At 39.4% G+C, this 20627-nt stretch overlaps 1 protein-coding gene across 5 annotated transcripts in view; it reads left to right on the top strand.

Moving 5' to 3' along the window:
• The first annotated feature begins 5447 nt into the window (after positions 1 to 5447).
• The window catches only part of LOC112970698 (glycerol-3-phosphate acyltransferase 3-like), a 22761-nt gene continuing 7581 nt past the window's right edge, over positions 5448 to 20627 (top strand). Inside the window, exons 1-6 of one of the 5 annotated variants that reach the window (XM_026075353.1) lie at positions 5448 to 5532; positions 6385 to 6461; positions 7515 to 7590; positions 17822 to 18092; positions 19279 to 19353; positions 20037 to 20126. In XM_026075353.1, the coding sequence (XP_025931138.1) occupies positions 6441 to 6461; positions 7515 to 7590; positions 17822 to 18092; positions 19279 to 19353; positions 20037 to 20126 (533 nt within the window). In that variant the 5' untranslated portion in view covers positions 5448 to 5532; positions 6385 to 6440. Of the gene's footprint in view, positions 5533 to 6384; positions 6462 to 7514; positions 7591 to 8108; positions 8339 to 15065; positions 15976 to 16164; positions 16238 to 17821; positions 18093 to 19278; positions 19354 to 20036; positions 20127 to 20627 lie in introns of those variants that run through there. The other 4 variants (XM_026075357.1, XM_026075355.1, XM_026075354.1 and 1 more) reach the window with 4 other exon arrangements.

Below are 20627 nucleotides of genomic sequence, written 5' to 3'. Positions count from 1 at the left end.
GGCGGCGCTGCGAAGCGAAGGGGCTGTGAGCGGGGCAGCGGGGACATGCGACCCCGGTGGGGGACAGTAAGCGGGCGCGAAGCAGAAGAGAAAAGCATCGGCGGGACCCGGGCCTCCGGTAACGGCCCGGCCTGATGGCTACTCGCAGCGGCGCGGGCCGCCTCTCCGGTGCCTGGCGTTTTGCACTTCATGTGAGTTTTAATGTTCGCCTCCTCGAATTCTCCCTCGTCTGAGCCCTCTCTCGATCCGTTTATTCCCTCTTCATGCCCTGCAGTATTCACTGCAAAAACTGATTGCCGGTAAAACTCTAGTTTTAAGTGTTAACTCGCAGATCATTTTAACAAAAGAGAGCAGGAGGAATCTACATAATCTCTGTTCCTTAGAAAGCCACGGCTCTGTTTACATATTGCTACCTCTATTACTTTACTATTGCTATCACTAGGTTTTCAGTTTTCCTTCACAGATTATATAATTCTTCGGTCTAAATTTCTGTTTTGTTTTCATTGTTAAGGTGAAACAATACTTGGCTTTAGAAGAGCTGTTCAGCGCCAATGCGTTTCACAGGCATGGGAGTTGTTCCGGAAAGCAAGGTATGGTATCCCCACCTGATGGATTCCTGTACAGTCAGCGGTGGATACCAATACAGTCAGCTGCCCACCAGGCATCAGGACCAGCTTAACGCCACGCTGAAAGTCACGGTCTGTGCTTCTAGGTGGACCTCATTAATTTGCATTAAGATCTGCGGTAAAGCATCAAAACAGCATTTAAACAAAGCTATATGGTGCAAATCATCCAGCTTGGAGTGTGGGTGGAGCAGGCTGTATTCATGTCTTAAGAGTGGGAGGACTGTGTCATTCCACCCCGAAGTAGGTAAAGGCACGGGATTGGCTGAACTGGTGTCCATAAAAAGGCTGTACCTTTGGAAACTTGACATACAACTGTGGAGTTTATCACATATTTACACATATTTGCTGTGTGAGTATGTCTGGAATTGTACTGTACCATCTAGGATTGTGATGAGAATATTCTGAGTTAAGAACCTCATAAATTGTGATAAGGAAATAATAAAATGATAATTAAAAAAACCCCAGTCTGGCTGCCACTCTGTCACACCACTCCACCTCAGGCTATGGACTGAGTTTGGGGATTTTTTTTAACATAATCAGAGACCCAGTCTAAAGGCTGCCATTTTGCTCCCCCAGCTCCCCCAACTTTAGGAAAGCAAGTGTTTAAATTCATCCCTTATCAAGACTTTACATAAGCATATTCTTAGCTTTAGGCATATGCTTCATTTCTTGAAATAGGATGTATACTCCTGTATTCTTTAAAGGGGTGTTTCCATAAATTGGGCTGTCATGCTTGTATTTTTAACTAGCATATATAATTAATGTTTTAGTGTAATTTCTTACTCCCTTAAAACCTGTCAACAAATTTAGGAGAAACATGGCTACTTCAAGCACGTTCAGATTTAAATGAGTTTCGTTAAGTAGCACTTAAAATATATACAAGTAGTACCGATATTTAAAAGAGTAAAATTGCTGCTATTCTTATCTGTTCTTACAGCGCGGAGAGGTACTAGCTAAGATTTCTGTTTCTCAACACACTCATAAATGATCTAGAGCTCTGAACAGCGAGGTGGCAAAGTCTGCAGATAATACAGAATGATTGAGAAGGTGAATGGGAAACAGCTATTAGGCATTTCTTGCAACAGAAGCCACACCCCATTAAATGAATGAGCAATAAGTATGATACAAACAAAGACCATATTGCTGTGGTGGAGGCAACAAAGATAAAAGGATATGACCAGCTTAGATAGCTATTTATGGAGAAAAGAGTAAAAATGAACATGAATGCTGGCATCTTTCAGAAATGGCCTGAAAAGTTTGGTGTACCATTTTTGCAGTGACTTTTAAGCCAGGGCAGCAATGAAGTTCTGTACATTAAATCAATACAATAAATGTCAGGCATTGACGAATTATTCTAATGCATTCAACTTTGATGATATGCAGACCATATACAAAATATGTATTGACAATATATAAGATATATATTGACAATCATGTACTGCCTACACATCTGACAGATATCTCTATATTGTTGAGGCAAATGTAGTCAGAACATGCAGTGGATTCCCTGCTTTTGTGATGCTAAGATAAAATCCTGCTGTAATCTACAGGATATGATAAATAAGCTTTTGTGATTGCTGAATTTATCTTGTGTGGAACCAATGCTTGTGTAGTCAGAGCTAAATGCGTTTTAATCATCCTAATGAATGATGCAATGCTAAAACGTACTTGTCTACTGTTGTCATAATTCAGCTGTTTATAGTCAGAGATAAATCATAAACCAGCATGGTTTTTCTGCAGTCAGATGTAAAAATGGATCTGTTTTCTGGCATAGATGGGATCCAGTCAGACTGAAGATTGGATCTTGGGATCCAATCTTCTGATCTAAAGGACAGTGGACGTATATCAGTTAGAGTACAGCCACTGAGGAGCGGATACTTGCACTTTAGTGCATGAAGACAGTGTGGTTACTATATTCAAACAGCTTTTTCTTGTCCCGTTAAACATAATCTCAGTAATCCCTGAATGCTGAGAGATGCTGGGAAGTCATCTTAGACTTGTTCTCTTGTCTCTGTGTCATTTACTTTATGGGCTTTTCTCTCTGTGAAGCAAAGACCACAAGCTTTGCCACTTTGAGAAGATACAAGCTATGTGGACTGCAGATTGATTTTTTTTTTTTTCACAGGCAGGTCTGTGGAAATGCACACAAATAACTGAATTACCTTTTCTAAGAGCAGTAAAAAACCTGTGAAAATATATTGGCTAATCACAGCACTGTTCCTTGGGTGGTAGGTAGAAAGAAGTTGCATCTTTTTTTCTTTTCTTTTGTTTTTTTATTTTGTCAGATATATTTGACTGTCATGCTACATATGGAAACCAAATAGCGCTAACAATTAAATGGATAGAGTAGTCTTTTATTCCCCTTTGAGTTGATAGTACTTTCTTTGGCTTGTGTAAGGATGGCATTGATACCAATTTATTAGAAAGATTTGGTTTCTGTGCCAGGTCACTACATTTCGCTTCTTTATACAGGCTTTCATCTATTATCCATTGAACTACTTGATATATCTGGTATTAAGATTGGCTTTATATGTAACATTACATATAGATGATATCAGCTAGTTGATACTGAGCTACTTGTAGCTTGCTTATTTCTGTGATTCAGTAGTTGTGAACCTGAAGATACTTCGTAATGAAATAGTCCCCTAAGATGTCAGGAATTGCTGCAGTGTTTCAAGTGAATTTTCCATGCTTGTAGCTCTCAATTTGAGATTCATTCAAATGAAAGGAAGTTTTACTTTTGATTCCTCCTTTGTCACCAACATGCTTTTCTCCTGAGTTAGATTTCTGATTATTAATTTTTTTTGAAAGTTCAGGAGTAAAATTCTTCCAAATGAACAGAGAATTTTGCACGTGAAGTTTCTTGCAACTTCTGGAAATATAGGGTATTGTATCACACGTAGGTGCAGAGGTGCATATAGCTATTTGGTATTAATCAGTCGTTATTCACCTGTAGCTGATGGAGCATTTAAATGAGTCAAAGTGCATTTTATTGCTACGTATTTCACAGAATCACGGAATGGTTGAGGTTGGAAGGAACCTCTGGAGATCATCTAGTCCAACCCCCCTGCTCAAGCAGGGTCACCCAGAGCATGTTGCCTAGGATCATGTCCAGATGGCTTTTGAATATCTCCAAGGATGGAGACTCCACAACCTCTCTGAGCAACCTKTTCCAGTGCTCTGTCACCCTCGCAGGAAAGAAGTTTTTCCTCGTGTTCTGACAGAATTTCCTGTGTTTCAGCTTGTGCCTGTTGCCTCTCGTCCTGTCGCTGGGCACCACTGAGAAGAGTCTGGCCCCATCCTCTTTGCACCCTCCCTTCAGATACTTATAAACATTGGTAAGATCCCCCTTCAATCTTCTCTTCTCCAGGCTGAAGAGGCCCAGCTCTCTGAGCCTTTCTTCATACCAGAGATGCTCCAGTCCCTTCAGCATCTTAGTAGCCTTCTTCTGGACTTGCTAACAGTAGCTCCATGTCTCTCTTGTACTAGGGAGCCCAGAACTGGACACAGTACTCTAGATGTGGCCTCATCAACTTATCTAAATGAGTTATTTGAAGTATCTTCCCACTTCTAAATAAAGTATTTCCTCCAGCTTCAGAATGGACAATTGCAGCAAACTGACTCTTGGTAAGAGGAACAAGCAGCAAGAAGGGCAGAGGAATGACATGTTGAGGCTCTGCTTATTCTGTGGATGGCAAAGCTAATTCTTAAATTGTTGTGCTGAGAATATTTATATAGCCCAATCATACATTGTAGTTATTCAGCTCATAATAATGGATGCATGAGTGAACTTACAGGAATTTGATAAATGTGTACCCTTCAGTGTTTCTTTTTGAARTAATAAAATAAATCAATGATTGTGTTGGCGATGTAATAGGCTACATCAGCTTTCTGACTTGAAAATAGGAAGTTATGTTATGAATTGCTTGGAGATGAAGAACCTCTTTTCCTCTTCATATTACAAGCAAGCCTATCACCTTCAGACAGGCCAGAGGCATCATTAAAATGCAGGCTTATTTCTCTAGCAATATCAAGCACTTTGAAGTTCAGAAGTAGGCAGGCTTTGGTCAGTGTTTCTCAGTTGTTTCCATGCTCCTGATCACATGTATGAGCAGAAGGATGTTTTAAACACCTTGACAGCCCCTTTTGGCAGATAAGTTAACTGAGGCTGAACTTCTTGGACCTGGCTGGACTGATTTCGGTACTCAAGCTCATTTTTGTAGTGCTTTTTGGGGATATTTTTTCATTGTATTACAATTTTTAGTCTATACTGTAAATATGTAGACACAGAGGCTCCACTTGATTTTGGTGCCATTCATGGCTTGGTCGCTTCGGGTGTTTGTTTGTTTGTTTGTTTTTTCTCCTTCTCCAAACCATGTGACATAAAGGATTGCAATAACAGTGTAAGAAAACCAAAATGATTCATTATTTCAGGATGTGCAAAGCAGATGGAGTGAAGAATAAAAATTATAAGAGAGCTGGCCACATGGATCTTGTATTGCCTTTTGCCTGCCTTTGGGCTAGATCTTTTGACCACCTTGGCAGAGAGGCTGCTAGCAACCCTTCATCTTCTTCCACTTTATGTGGGAACACCATCACAGTGGCCACCACCTGATTGACCTGCCAGCCTTGGAGGCCTACTGAGGCAGATTCACGGCCATCCCAGGAAGCCACACTGGAAGAAGAAGCCACAATACCCAAATTGCCTGTAACTCAGCTTTGGACTGAAAGGGGATACTGGCACTTTCTTAGCAGTGATGGCATCTTTTGTGATGATTGGTGTCCTTCTGCTTTCTTGGAGATGTGGCATCCCCTGTGTCACTGGATTGCCTGCCTAGACTGTGATGGGACAACTTTCACAGTGCTGCAAGGTGCCGGGACYCCCAGGCTGGCCTGCAAATCCAAGGTAGTACTTTCACTGCAATGGGTCATAGCAATGCTGTGTGTCCCGAAGCAAACTGAGTGGGATGGGCGGAGTAATTGTCTTTCAGTRTGTGGCAAATGCTGCGTGAGAAGCAGTAGATTGCCAGTGCCTCTCCACTTTGTTTCCCCCCAAACCTAATGGCACTTTTCAGCAGGTGTAACTTTCCCAACTTTCCTGCTTTTTTGGGATGTGCTTGTGATAGCTGTTGCAACAGCTCCCAGGAAAGCTCAGAGGTCTTGGACTGAATTGTTTACAAAGGATGATTATAGCTGACAAATGGTTGTAGTCCCATCATTCAGCAGGATGGAGGGGTGAGCAAGGGAGGAGTTGACTGGCTTTCTGTTTTTTTTGGAAGGGGACAAGGAGGAATTATAGTACCTGTCTGTGCTCGTATTGTGGCTTGGGGAATTTAACTCAGTAAGGGCTAGAGAAGCAGTGCAGATAATAAGGTCTCGCAGGACGAAAAATAATTCTTCCTCATTCAGCAAAGGAAACCTCCTCTTCCTCCCTGCAGGGAAGGGAAGTCTGTCCTCCCCTCTCTTCTTTTAAGAAATGATCCTTCTTTCCTGTGCCTAGAGTTTTTGCTGAGAAATTCCTTTAAGAAAGTTACCACACCTTCCTCTTACTTCCTGGTGGACTATTAATACCTCATTTGGCTCACATTTCCTGCCTCAAATCAGGTCCCAGAAACTACCTGCACCCTCCCGCCCACAAAGTTTTTAGCACCTAKACTATTTTCTAACCTATTCCATGTGCTGATGCTGAAGGCAGCTATTCAGAGACGCACTGCATTCTGCACCCCTTCGTCTAACTCTCTACTTAATACCACTCCAGGGAACACGTGTTAGGACGGCAAGTTGCATTAGGAAGAGGCCAAAAGTGAGAACTAAATGACAACTAAACAGAAATGGGTAAGCAAAACTATCTATAAACAATGGAACTTTATTCCTAGAGAAGGCTAACATAGCCTATAACTTTTAGTGAGACAGGTGGGAAATAGTAGGCAGTGGGGTTCCTGGCAGCACCAGTCTTCTGGGAAACTGAAAGGCTTGAGTCTGCCATTGGGAGACAGAGCGGTGGGAAAGCAGAGCCAGTTAAAAGATAAGTCAGCAAGGGTTCATAGATGAGACAAAGGGCTCAAAAAGAGGTCAGCAAAGGAGAAGAAGGTAGGGCAGGTAAAGAAGGAAAGAAAGAGGCAGAAGAAAAGTTAGACTGAGGAGGAAGATGCAATGGAGTTGCAAAGACCTGAGGGCTGGAATCCAACAGCAAATCTGAAGGTACAAAAACTGTATGACTCATTATATGGCACAAGAAGCATGTCATGATATCATGTGAGCTTGGTGCACACTGGAGGACTTAGCAGTGGTGCAGCCCATTCTGATCCTTGTGTCTCCATTAGTGACTGGAGTGTATTAGGTACACTCTCTAGAGTTGATCTTTGCATTTCCTTTCATTCCTAAAGAATCCAGTTTGCATGTGCCAGGACTGCTCCACAACAGAGACTAAACAGCGGTATGTGGGGTGATAGTGAAACTTGTTTCAAAAGCACTGCCCCTGCTGCAAACAAAAATGCTAATGTAGGCACACTCAGAGGAAAAACCTTTCACAGACCCACATGACATCACTTTGGAAATCGTCATTCCACCAAAATTAGTTTGTTTTTCTGTGACAAGTTTATAAATAAACAGCTGATGTGCTCCTCTTAAATTCTAGGAAAACCATTACTCAGTTTTATTTCTTCTCTGGTACGTAGAAATGGACAGGGTAGGGGTGGCTCTAAGGGGCTGAACTTGGACTTTCCAAAAAATACTGAATTTAACTATTGGCATTTCATAGGATAAAAGCAGAAACCTACTTAGCTAGCATATTGAACTTCTGCAGTTGAAYAGATTCAAGATAGATGACTAGTTACCTCACTGCCGTGCATTATCTAACACTAATACGATTTGGCTAATTTCTTGCAGAGCAATGGAGGAAGCATGTTTTATTCCCTTGGATTATTGATTCATACCTGCTGCAGTTTGTCTTTCCATCTCACAGGTATTAATAAAATAGCATGATTTACCACATCTAAAGCTTCAGTTTGGTTCCTTTGATCAGTTACCCAAACAAAGCTGTCATTTGCCATGTAGTAGAAAGTGACCAAATAAATTACTAATTTGATCAAACTTCAGTGGCAGAAGTGTTACATGTATTAAATTAGTTTAAAAGATAACATTTTCAAAGGTCTGGAAACCACACCTACTTTGCTCTGTGTTRTAAGCTATTGATAGGACACCTTGTGGAAACTAGTTGACGCATTGACAAGTTATTGACAGCATATTGCCTGACGTATATTATTGCTTATCTGTTTTTTCTTTCTTCTCCTCTGAATTATATCTGATGAGTAAATGCTTATCAATAGTGAGAAAGTGGGTGGAGTTAGGGCGGGATCAAGAATAAAAATTGTTATCACTGAGAGTATCTGAGGTGGCATGCTTCAGAGGGCAGCAGCCCTCTCCTAGGGATAGTTTGGGCTCTTAGAATGTGTAATTTCTGTTTGCCTCTGTCTGTTGAAGTTTGCTGGATTCTCCACTACAGATGAAGAAATATTGTCAGAAAGGCAGCAGGTTGGCATTTTGAAGGAGCAAGCATGGAAAAAAATAGAGGGGGCTACAGTCTTGTGGAAGGCAAGGTTCTGTCAGTCTGGCCGATTCTGTTTGTGGTACTAGTTCTGTTGCCTTCGATGTTTAGAGTGTCGCTGGGGATTTCTCATATCTATGTGAAAATTGTAATAAAAATGTTAGAGGTAAGTTGAGTATTGAGTTAAAAGGTATGTGTTTACTACAGGGCATGTTTAATAAAATAGTCTGAGTGTTTGATATAGATGTCATAAAAGTCAGCAGAAAGACTTCTGTGAACTTTGGGAGTCTTGAATGTGTTTTTTATAGCTTTTACTGATGTTGTAGCTCCTTTGAATGGTGCATTCAATGATACCTAGTTATTTGATGGGCTGTAATCTAGCACTAACTTCAGGTGGTCTTCTGTTAAAATAGAGATTTCATGATATGGTGCTATAGTTCAAGTTGGTAAGGATGCTTCACAGTATACTTATTAACAAATCTCAATAAAAGGATATGTTAGTTTATGGGAGGTTGTAATTAACAAGAAAATGTATTTTAGAAGTACATAAGTTTTAATGGTTTTATTTGAACTATTCTAATTATATAGTACTAGTGAATACTGTTCTAGGAAAGAATACTAACTGCATATGTCTGTTTTTTCCATTTATAAATCTGGGTGATACAGCAGTCAGTCACAAGTTTTGTTGTACAAGACTTGAGGAATCCATACCGTCTTCTAAAAGTGTAATTTTTTCTAGAGATGAATAAATAGGTCATGGTTAAGATCCTGATTCTGCTGATATTGGTGATACTAGTGATATTAGTGTCTTTAATAAGCCAGGATTGCATTTATTTTTAAAGTCTTACATTTCATATCTGTCAGTGGCCAAAAGTAGGTGCTGTGATTTCATTGTGTTGAACAGAGAAATATTTCACCTTTCCAGTAGATGAATTCTGTCTTTTTGGCACAGAACTGCTTTATATACTTTTCTAACTGTGGCAAAAAATGTCTTATTGCTATTGTTACTATTATTATTATTAAACTACTGGAGCCATCTAGTTGTGCAGTAGAAAATATCYCTAACAATGTGATACAGCTTATAGTATGTCCATCTTACCTCCCCAATTCTGTCTTGTAGTTGTCTCTTGTATGTCCCTCCTCCCCCCATACTGATTAAAGTAGAGGCAGAGACTGTCTGCAGCTGTTTGTACATCGTCTAGCACGGTAGTATTTGAGTCATGATTGCGAACTTTAAGGGTTGCATGTATTTTCAGATGTTCCTATCAATGGGAATTGACTGGCTATATGTAATGTTGACTTATAAGCRACTATAAGTAATGCTGGCTTTTATATGTGATCATTTTTTATCAGCCAGCAGTATGCTAATTAAATTCTTACTGATAACCTGAATAAGAGGCTTGTGACACTTCTATGTGCAATTGATTTCATCAGTCTCTTTCACATCAAACATAAACCTGAGGAGCTCATTGGACAGCTTTGCTGTTGCATTTGGCAGATATTACAGTAATTTTTGTAGTTTCTTCTTATGTGTTTCCCTGTTTGAAAGGAAATTTGACCCATTGAGTGGGCATTTACTACTGGAAGGCAATTCTCTTTTGAAAAGCACGTTAAATGTTTTTGTTATCATCCACAGTTTTCTTAACAGGTTACAAGCAGGATAATCTTGTGCTCCCAACATGGAGGAGTAATTTATTAAAATATGTATATGTAATCAAATTAATTGTTCTGAGATCAGATACAACCTTATATGCATAGTTACCCAATTTGCAGCAGCTAATAAGGGAAAGAGCACAACGTAATGTGCTGTAGTTCTGGTCGGTTCCATGTACACATTCTTTTTTTTGTTTTGTTTTTCAGTTGAAAGTTATTCTCTAACTGTCCTGAAGGCAAAAAAGAAAGTTTTCTCTGTTTTCATGTTCTGATTCATTGCAGCTGTCTTCTCCCAGGTATTGTTTAAAGTGCTTCTCACTATGACACAAGAGTAGCTAAGAGATGTCTTGGCGGGCTAAAGAAGGGAGGGAGTGTTAGGTCTCGTTTGCTTTGGCAGTGGATCGCTTTGTCCTTTGGAAGTAAGGGTAGTTAGTACTGGGGCATGCTAGGTTATAGCTTGTGCATCCAATTGCTGGGCTTCTTGTGGAAGTCCTGGGGCTAATGGAAGAGGATATTGCTGAAACCACTGCTTGAGAGGCAGTTTGCTTTAAGCAGGTTTATATGCTTATATGCACCCTTTGTTCAAAAATTGTCACTTGACATTGATAGTCTGCCCAAGTGTCAACTTGTTTCTGGCTGTGACGGTATCTGGTTGCCTGAGATCTCACTAATTAGGAATGGCACAAAGACTATATTTGGTTCTTGTGGCTAACCTGAATGGTGAAATATGATGCCTTGCTGGATAGCTATTCTAAAAAAGTAATAGCAGACACTTAATCACGTATCAGTGTAATACTGACTATATCTCAGGAATGTCAGTGCTCTGGGAAGTACTTAACAAGTAGCTGATATTTTACCCAGGAAAAAAAACCCTATTGAAATCATGACTGGATTCTCCATTGTCTTGCATTTGATTTAGTCCCTTACGTAGTTTAGCAAAAGGAGTAGAAAATGAGGCCATTCTGATCTGAGATCACTTTATATTTGCTTCTCACAGCTTTGAATGACCACACAAATTGGGAGGCAGAGGGAAAACATGTTTTATTTTCTTCCATGTTTTGTCAATTTAAGAAAAATAAAAGAGTAGATATTAAAATCAAGGATTTTAAGGTCAAATGGTGCTTCTTTGAAAGCTGTGTTTGCAAAGAAAGGATATCTTTAGCCCTTACTGAATTTTCTGGGAGCTCCAGGTCTTTTAAGATCAGGTTCAAGTTAGCAGATCTGTTCTTGAGCAATGAATAATGATGCCATATGATGAGACAGCTCATTTCTTCACTTCCGCAGTGTTCTAACACTGAGAACAGTAAGTGGAACAAATGAGCAAGATGGAATCTGTGTATGGCAAGACTTGAGTTTGTATCCTTTGCCTCTTCTCCAGTGAGGAATCTAGATGTTTATTTCTTAAAACAAAACAAGCTGTTTTCTAAAAACAGGACTCAAGGCTTGAAAATCTGCTTTTTTTTGAGGGCGGGTAAATAGTATAATAACAAAAGATCTCTAAAAGATTAGTTTCATAAGTTTCTATTAAACAGCTGTTAGTACTTACTATTATTACATTTTATTTGTCCTTAAAAAAATATTTTTGAACATGTTAAAAATGAATTTTGTTTGGATAGCTTATCCCTGCCAATATGCTTGTCAGCTTTCATTTGTGAAATAGCATCTATGTTTTAGAGTTGCTTACCTGTAATGGGTTTTGGTGGAAACAACAATACCAGAAAAGCTAATCTAGCAACATTCCCCCAACCCTTTAGCGCTGATTGGCACCTGCAAAAGAAAATGTTAGTATGAAATAAATACTGTACCCTCAAAGCCCTGTGGGAAGTTAGATAGGCRTGCTTTGTAGCTGTAGCCCCATTCCCCAGGAATCTTGTTTGGAATTTCCTGAGATCTGAACTTCCTTGTATAGTTGGAATATTAATGTTTCCTGAGAAGTAGTCATGTATAGGGAAAGCATCAGCCAACTAGTGTGATGGATACTTCTTTGAGCTGATGTGTGGTGGATTTGCCTAGGTCCAAAAATGGGCTCAAGAGCAGAACAAAAGCAGCACTGCCCTTACCAGTTCATGTTACTAGAATCTCAGTTAATATTTTGATAGAAATTACATTGACATAGAGTATTTTTGGGGGGACCCACCCTATAAAACTCTTGAAGTCTGGTGCCCTATTCCCAGTCTGGAGAGTAAATCCTAAGAAAATTTTCAGCCTCCCACATGGCCCAGTCAGCATTGCTTCATCCAACTGCAGAGGCTGTCTCAGGCTGCTCTTATGCACGCACAACTGTCATCTGCTTCTGGACAGCAGCTGATGGGCTGTGTTGAACCTCTTCCAGCTCTGTCATGTTTTGCTAGAGGGCTGAGAACCCCAGAAGTCCAGATCCATCCCACAGGAGAGTTTCAGGAAGGTTTGCAGTAGCTGTGTCTTCAACTGAGAAATAGCTCGCTTGTACATTGGGGTAGCTAACGTGCTGTAAACTCCCACTGGAGTATGGGCAGATGCTGTGAACACTTAGGTGAATAGAAACAGCTCTCTGCTATGCTTTTAAGTACACAGTTATTCTGAACTAGCCACTGCAACACAGAACAAAGAAATGATACTTTTGCTTTTACTCATGACAGATGACTAGAACSCTACTGAACTGATTTATCTGCCCTCAGATTGGCAGCCGGGAGACTTCTGAATACTTTCCATCATTTGAACATGGAGAGTTAGAGCTTGCACATCCTCTTCAGGCCTGTGCAGGGGTCTAATATACAGATCATTTCCTCTAGGTTCTTGGCTGGGACATGAAAGGTGAGATGAAGCTAGGCAGAAAGGGCTGTWGGATGAAAAATTCCTGAGGGCTTGATCTTAGAGTGTTATGTTAGCTTGCAATAAAAACCCATTGACCTTCTTTTTGTGGTTGCATCAGAAGATTTTACATGGAGTAATTGCTGCAAAGTAAGCAATGTGCCTTTGTTATCCATGAGAACTAGGCCAAGAAGGGGTTTGAAAAGAACCTGTGTAATGAGTGATTTGAAAAAACTTTTAGGAGAACATGGGAGAAGAGATAAAAACATTGGAAGGGAAGCAGAAAGAGACAAAAGTAAATGATGACACAATACAGGAGAATGGATTACTGAACAACACATCAAGCTGTGCTTGAAAAAGAAAAGGAGTGAAAAAAAACCACCAAAACAGTAGAAATGAGATTTAAAAAAGTGAACATTCCATATTGTATAGCTCTTAATGTTAATGTACTGTGAAGAGAATAATTAGTATAAGGAAGTATTGTGCACACTCATTTTGTTCAGAATGTAATTACAGGGAGCTTCAAATGAATGGGCTGTTGGAGTTAAGGTGTCAAGTTTTCAGTATTCAAACTGGGATTACCTGAGGGATGTTTAGACACCTTGTGTCCTCATCCTTCAGAAATGGGAGGGAGGAAAACACAGTACCTGAGTTCTCATTATTCGGTCAGCAAACTTCAGAATGAAGTTGCTCCATTTAACACTTAAATTCTGTGTTAGTTGCAACATCTGTGGTTTTGTAAGCTATTTAAAACATCCTTTCATTAGTGTTGCAACAAAGGCAAGTGCGACTGCTCTGTCTCAATACTGTGCAAAACAAAGGCAATCACAAAGCCTTACTTTGTGTTTCAAAAACAGAGTAAGTGTAAGGATGTCACCAAATGCATAAGAAGGTAAAAAACTACTCCACTGGGTTGATCCAAAGTTTGACCTAGACCAATAGCCTGCTTTTGAGAGGAGTCAACTCAAATGCTTAGTGAAAAGTGTAAGAGCAGGATGAATGTATAGCAGTACTGCCAGGAGTACTCTCCCAGCTGCTCATTGCTTGAGCATCTGATGCAGATTCATGTGTTTCATATCCTGTAATGATTTTCTTCCATAGCCTGACCTAACTAYTTGAACGGATTTCAGTTTTTTATCTCTGGCAGTACGTTCCTGGTAATGAACTCCATGACTTGACTGCATGTTGCGTGGAGGAAGGTTGCCTTTTTTTTGGCTCATAGCTGCTGCCCAACGTTCTTGTATAATGCTCCACAGTTTTTGTATTAGAAGAGAAAATGAGTAACTGTTCCTTATGAATGTGCTCTGTGCCAGTCATGATTTTATAGACCTCTGTTGTACACTATCTCAGCCAGCTCTTTCTAGGCTAAGTCCTGTGTAACTGTTCCTCTTATGGAAGCTCTTCCTTATCTACCTTTGTAGTCTCAGTTGCCTGTTTAACTACAGACTGCTGTTTTTACCCAACTGTTCCTCTGTGCTGTGAGGTACTAGGTAATAGCCTGGCAGGATTTTATACTTGACTAGTCCACTTTTTCAATTTTTGTTCAGTTTATCCTTGACTGACTCACTTGAATTTGCTAATTTACATTTGCTGGGTAAAAATCACCTTGGTCAATGATTATTACTTTTTATTTTTTTTTAAGTGGGGATCAAAAGCTGGTCTCCTTGAGGTATTCAAAATAACCTTAAGACAGTATGAGTAAGCTCATGGCAGGTGCCTGTCCATGTGAGAGCATGAGACGCAAGATAAGGGTGTTAGACAACAGATAGGAAAGCAAAAAGTAAGGCAAGGGGCTTTATTTGCCATGTTAGGTGATTCTCATTTTATTTTACTTTTTTTTCCCCCCCTTCCCTCATGCCTTGCAACTATTCTTTGGGATACTGTGGGAGGGGTGAGGAGCAGTGGCAGATTATGAACGGTTCAGGTTTGTCGCATGTCCTCCATTCCTTTTATGGTGTGACATTCTTGTTCATACGGCATTTTTCTTTAGTTTCTCAATGTATGGGATGCAATTCTCATGACAGCCCCTGGATCCCCACTCCTGAATGACTTGCCACATACTGAGAAACATTGGGGTAGATAAATGTGCCAGTTCCCCTTTCCTAGTGAATAATGGGACTTGCCTGTGCTGGAACACCTACTGTGTTTTAAATTTTCACTGTATCTCAATCTAATAATGTTCTAGTATAGACAATCCAGAGGTTTGGAGTACTTTCTTTATGGTGTGATAACAGATGGATTTTGTGGAGTTTAATAAATCACATAACATCATTGGGGCCCATTCTGGTTTTTTTTTTTTTTNTTTTTTTAGGATGACTGGTAATGTATGTCAACTAAAGGTAACTAAAACATCCTAATTATGCTATGATAAAAGTGTCCCTTTTTATCATTGACTTTAGTTCAATAGCTACAAAAGGAGCTGGAGGACTACACACAAAACCTAAGGATGACAAAAAGCTGGTCTAAGTTGTTGGCACATGCAAAATTGTAGGTGTGAAAGATGATGAAAACTATTTGAGATCAAGCTGCTCAGTGACTTCAATGGCTGTGCATGTCAGTAAGAGGGAAAGAAACTGTCTGGCAAGAGCTTACCCTGAAGCAGAAGGATAGATCCTTACCTATTGTAGGTGGGAAGCCTTATGGCAGCTGAAGACATATGATGAGTGGGTAGGTGCTTTCTTAATGATGAGTGGAGCCCACACACAAGACTCCTGCATACTGTTAGAACAGACATCTTAACATAAGAGTTAGTACTGAAAAGTGCTATTATTTATATGTCTATATATTTATTATTGCATTTTGTGCCAACATAAAACCTTAAGAAATAGGCAGCAGGATTTCAAATGGTCTTTATAATGATTTTGTGTATTTATAAGAGATGTTTCAATGTGTTGAATGTATTGCAGAAGAGTTTTTTTTTTTCTTTCTGGTGTATTTGATTTTGCTAATTGAGTTTTGTGCTAGTTTGCACAGGGAGGAGAAAATAGGGTTAGCTCAAAAAGGTAAAGACAGGGAAGGGTGAATGCTCATTACCGAAACTTCTCCTTCTTCAAAAGTACTATTCAGTAAGAAATGGCCCCCTTCTCTCCTTGTCTTCTGTTAACACAAACTGCATGACTGCCCTGAGGCTGAGATAATCTCTTTTATTCTTTAAAATACATTTTTAGGTCTATCATTCCAGAATGCCTCTAATTTCAGTGACAGTATTTTGTATCATTTGCCTGAAGCTAACTAGGGAAGAGAGAGTTCTGGACCCGTGGACCTCACAGATTCTGTCAGATAATCTGGTTTAAAACAAAAACCTGCATGAGTCCTGAAAATAAGTTTGAACCAAATAATTTTTCATGACAGTGGCAAAAGGTAATCAATATAACAAATGAAATTAGAGGTGTGCATGACAGTCTTACAACTGAATTTGAAAAATCAATGAAAACCTAAGCCTTGGCTTCAATAAGAAAGGCTCAGACAATTCACAAAGGGATTTTACAGAATACCTGGCAATGACAAAATAAAAACCATCAATATTTACTTTTCTTGTTTTGGGAACAGTGGGCCACCCTGCAGATTGAGAAGGGAGTAAAAAAGCAGAAGGCGCTGGCACTTGAAAATTTAATCTCCAATGGTAAGATCTTTGTATGAAGGTGATACGGCAGTATTCATCTGGTAAAATGGCAACTGTTTTATATCTTACCTAGGAAAGAGAGAACAGAAACATAAATTGCATCTAATGTTAAGTAAGAAAACTAGAATGGTCAAAATGAAGTTCATTGAGCAAACCAATAAAAGAGACTAAGTATGTTACAAGCAAGACCCCTGTTGATGAGTCTTCTGGATAACAGGCATTAGAGAGAGCAGTGTGGGAAGAGAAAGACATTGCTGATAAGTGTTTGGGAAGCTGTCCCACTTTTCATGGGGATTTTGTACTTTCTGACTCCATCAGTTTTCTCTCTTAAGTGGATTAGGAGAAGGAATGGATATTTTTTGCACCTGACACTTCTCTTTACAGGTTGTCTGTTCTTGTCAGAACTCCTAGTATGCAAAAAGACTGAGTCTTAAGTAAAGTAGTTGCATCGGCCCTTGGATCACTGTTACAGGTTGAACTCTTCTCTAGGTATGGGGATAGAATTTGAAAGACAGTATAGTTTTGTTTTGTTTTGTTTTCCCAACTATTTTTCCTTTCTTTTTTCCCAGAAAGGGACTGGATCAAAGTCTCACAATAGTCCTTTTACTTGTAGTGGCATTTTTAGTCATAGGAATCCAAGACATTGTTTGGTTTGTCAGCTGAAGACTTTGGGGTCTGATGATTTCCCTGACATTGAAGGTTCAACCGAAATCCAGCTAGAGGAAGGTTTTGTGATTCTGATCAGAGGCTAGCACACTTATTAAGACACACTAGAGGCATTTTAAGTAATGCATATTTAATGCTATATATAAAAAAAGAAGTATTAACTGATATGAATCAATGCAGTGTTGTTTACTGTAACCAGCTAGCTAAGAATCTGGCCTCAGAGCTATTTCAGCCAACATCACTGAGATTTCATGATGAGGCATAATTTTACAGATATGAAATGTGAATATGTTTAATTCTTCCTGATAGTGCTTTTGTGTTACAGTATGTATATTTGTGGGGAAAAAAGTTGACAACTTCATGCTTCTTGGAAGTGAAGTGACTCATAAAGGAGAGAGGATGAGGGGGGAGAAGGCTCTAAGGAAAAAATGCTAGAGGAAGGTGTTTGCTGCAGCTGGGGCAATATTGCAAAAAAGCAAAATTAAATGAGGACAGCAGAAACAACAACAAAATAAACACTGCCTGACTTTCTGCATCAAGGCAAGAGCAGGGACCTGTAATCTTGGCAGTGCAGGGTTGACATTACTAGCTGTGTGTACATACATTGTTTGATAAATGACAGCGAAGAAGGTGTCATGCTCAGGGTTTTATTTGCAACTGACTCTGAAAGCTTGTCTCTTCTTCAACAATCTAGTGATGTGACATGGCGTAGGATTAGAGAAGCAACCTGTGGAGTTAACTGCCAGTCTGTAAACCAAACATACCAATGCAGTTACTGTGAATGCTTACAGTAGGAGAACTACTCCTAAAAAGAATCAGTATTTTCCTCTTTCTGGAAACCCGATTATCCATTTTTCTGTGTAGAAGGGAGACTCATTTCCTCATGCAGGTGTTTTTTGGTTTGCTTTTACTATTAAGGGATCATCCAGAGGGAGGAAACCTCCATGGAAGAGGAGGTTGCTGGCCAGCGACAAGGATGCTTCAACCTTGCTGATATTTTGTATTTCTCCAAGAAGGGGTTTGAGGCTATTGCAGATGATGAAGTCACCCGGCGGTTCTCCTCTGAGGAGCTGATCTCTTGGAACCTCCTTAGCAGAACTAATGTCAACTTTCACCATGTCAGTTGGCAACTGACCGTTGTGTGGATCACTGGGATCCTAATCCGGTACTGTCTCCTGATGCCTCTTCGGTGAGCCAGATGCAATTAGCTTGAGTTTGTTTTTTTCATGTTACTTTTTACAAAAGATCGGTGAAATGATATGCTTTTGACTAATGCAGGAATGAGAATGTGGCAGGACTTTGATTTTTGAAGATGCCATCAAAATGCAAATATCCATAAAAAGTGTTGAGGATGTACATTTCTCATGTTCTGTTTTCTTAGTATGCTAATGTCTCTATTCATTTAACTAGTTTTTTCAAATCCAACAAAACCTCATAGAAAAGATCTGAAGATGTTTTTGATATAAAATAGCAACTGTCTCCACTGAAAAGATCAGGCTCTACTTGCTTGAATAATTTGGGGCAGATTGTATGCTGAATGCCTGGAGTTTGGAGGAAAGCTAGTGTTCTGGGAGCACAGAGCTGGATGGGGCAAAAAAAAAAAAAAGACACATCCACTTGAGATATATTTAATTTTCAGAATTTTTGAGGTATCTTTTAAGCAAAAACAACCTGTATCACATTGCCCACACAATTACAAATCTTCACACGTTCCTCTAAAGAGCAGGAGCATTTAAAGGCTCTTTTTTGTGGGAGGAAAATATTTTAAAAACTGTCACAGTGCACAAAGGTGTCTTATACCAGTAAATCACCTATCAAAGTACATATGCCTCTGTGTAAGCTGAAATAGACAATTTAAGGAGACAGCTTTTCATGCAGAAATGTCTTTAGTATTTGTTTTGCTCGGTCATTAGTAACTAATGATATTTAATTTTCATGATTATGTAGTAACTTACTGCACAGGATATAAATATGTACTGAAATTTCTGGATAGATTTTTAAAAACTAAATGACGGGTCTCTGCTTTGCGTTTTATAATATAATCTTACCTACTTTAAAGAATCACGTAGCCGCTACTTAGCCTCATTGAACTTGGTGGATTCTTTACTGCCTGATACCTTGAGGTCAAGACATGGTGCTTTTTGGAATATATGCTCCAGGCAACAAAAGTTTTGGGACTCAATGCAGGATTAACTGAATGAAAATCTATGGCTTATGTTATCCCTGTGGCCTTAACTGGTTTGTGTTGCTAATTAGATGCTACTAATGGAGAAGAGAAGCACTCTAGAATGGATAAAGGGGTTAAAAGATTTTTTTGCTTGATCTTCCAGTTTTGCTTCTTACCATTTAATTAAGAGGTTTATTTTATTTTGTAGCATCGGCTTGGCTTCTTTCAGTATCCTTTTCCTGGTTTTAGCAACTACGGTCATAGGACAGTTTCCAAATGGCAGGTAAATGTTTGCTGAGAGCTCTTTGCCATTTCTGTTGCAGTTCTTTAGGTAATTGAATTAGGGCATTAAAATATAATTCTGCTTGAGCTGGGAGGATTAATGTGGAAGATTGTTGGGTGGTATTTCTCTGTTGTAAACTCACAGGATACTGAAAGGTAATGGTATCCAAAAGTGGATGTGCAATGTAACCCAGAAAGATACTGCTGGAGTAACCCAGATAGATACTCCATCTTACAGTGGAAAATAGAGAGGATGCTCTTTGTCTCGGAATAGGGCAAGTCAGTCCTGTCATGAGCAGTTCAGCATTAATGCTGTGAAGTAGTTCTGTCAGTGCAAACAACCCAAATATGATTTACCAGCTAAATATTTCTATATTTGATGAATGTTAATGAATGAGTCAATAGCAGTTTCTTCCAGAGGAAATCTGTAAATCAAAACCCCTACTATAATCTCCTCTGCTTTGAATCTGATGATTTTATAATAGACCTGAATAGAGGAATGGAGTCAAGGGTATCTTTGATAACCAGTTAGCTCGTCCTGTCGGGCACAGCTATTGCAATAAATCATCTTGGTGTGCTTTTTGTAATAACAACTGTTGGGAATAAGTTGGGAGGTTTACATGATATTGTGCTATGAGTGACTACAGAGAGCTGGAAAAATATGCACGGTTTTATTTCTTCTAGGGTTAAATGCTGGCTGAGCAACCAGGTCCAGATGACATGTGCTGCATTAGGGGTCCGATGTCTGAGTGGTGCTGTTCATTTCCATAACAGGTGAGTGATGCCAACCTACTCTCAGTTGTGCATTATTCATTTCTTAAAGTACCCTCTATGGTACCAAGCATCTCAAGTTTCAGAGGGGGATTTTTATTCCATTATTGCATAAGTATTATGGTGGATGAAATTAGATTCAAGAACTTAGATAATCTAAACCCTGTCTCTCTTCCTTTCTCTCAAGTCATTTTGATGGCACTACTGTATTTTCTGTTGTGTATTTGCAGGGTATGCAAAGGTGGAATAATGCTCTATACTTGATTAAATTTACACTCGGACTTTTTTCTCAAAACCTACAGTTGTTTTATTAGCCGACTTGTTCAGTAACTAATCTTTCACACTCTTTCTAAAGTACGTTGTGGATGATATTTCAGTAAAATCTTCTAGTATCTTGCTTACTTAGTTATTGTAATTATGGAGATTTATGTAATGTAGGTTCCTTTTTTTTTTTTTTTTTTGTTTTAGAAGACTATTGCAGACTGTTTGGAGTATCAGTGGGTG

This window comes from Apteryx rowi, unplaced genomic scaffold (assembly GCF_003343035.1).
Source record: "Apteryx rowi isolate R43461 unplaced genomic scaffold, aptRow1 scaffold_401, whole genome shotgun sequence".
Taxonomy (NCBI): domain Eukaryota; kingdom Metazoa; phylum Chordata; class Aves; order Apterygiformes; family Apterygidae; genus Apteryx; species Apteryx rowi.
The sequence above is the reverse complement of the archived record's forward strand: the minus strand, read 5'-3'. Positions and strand labels throughout refer to the sequence as shown.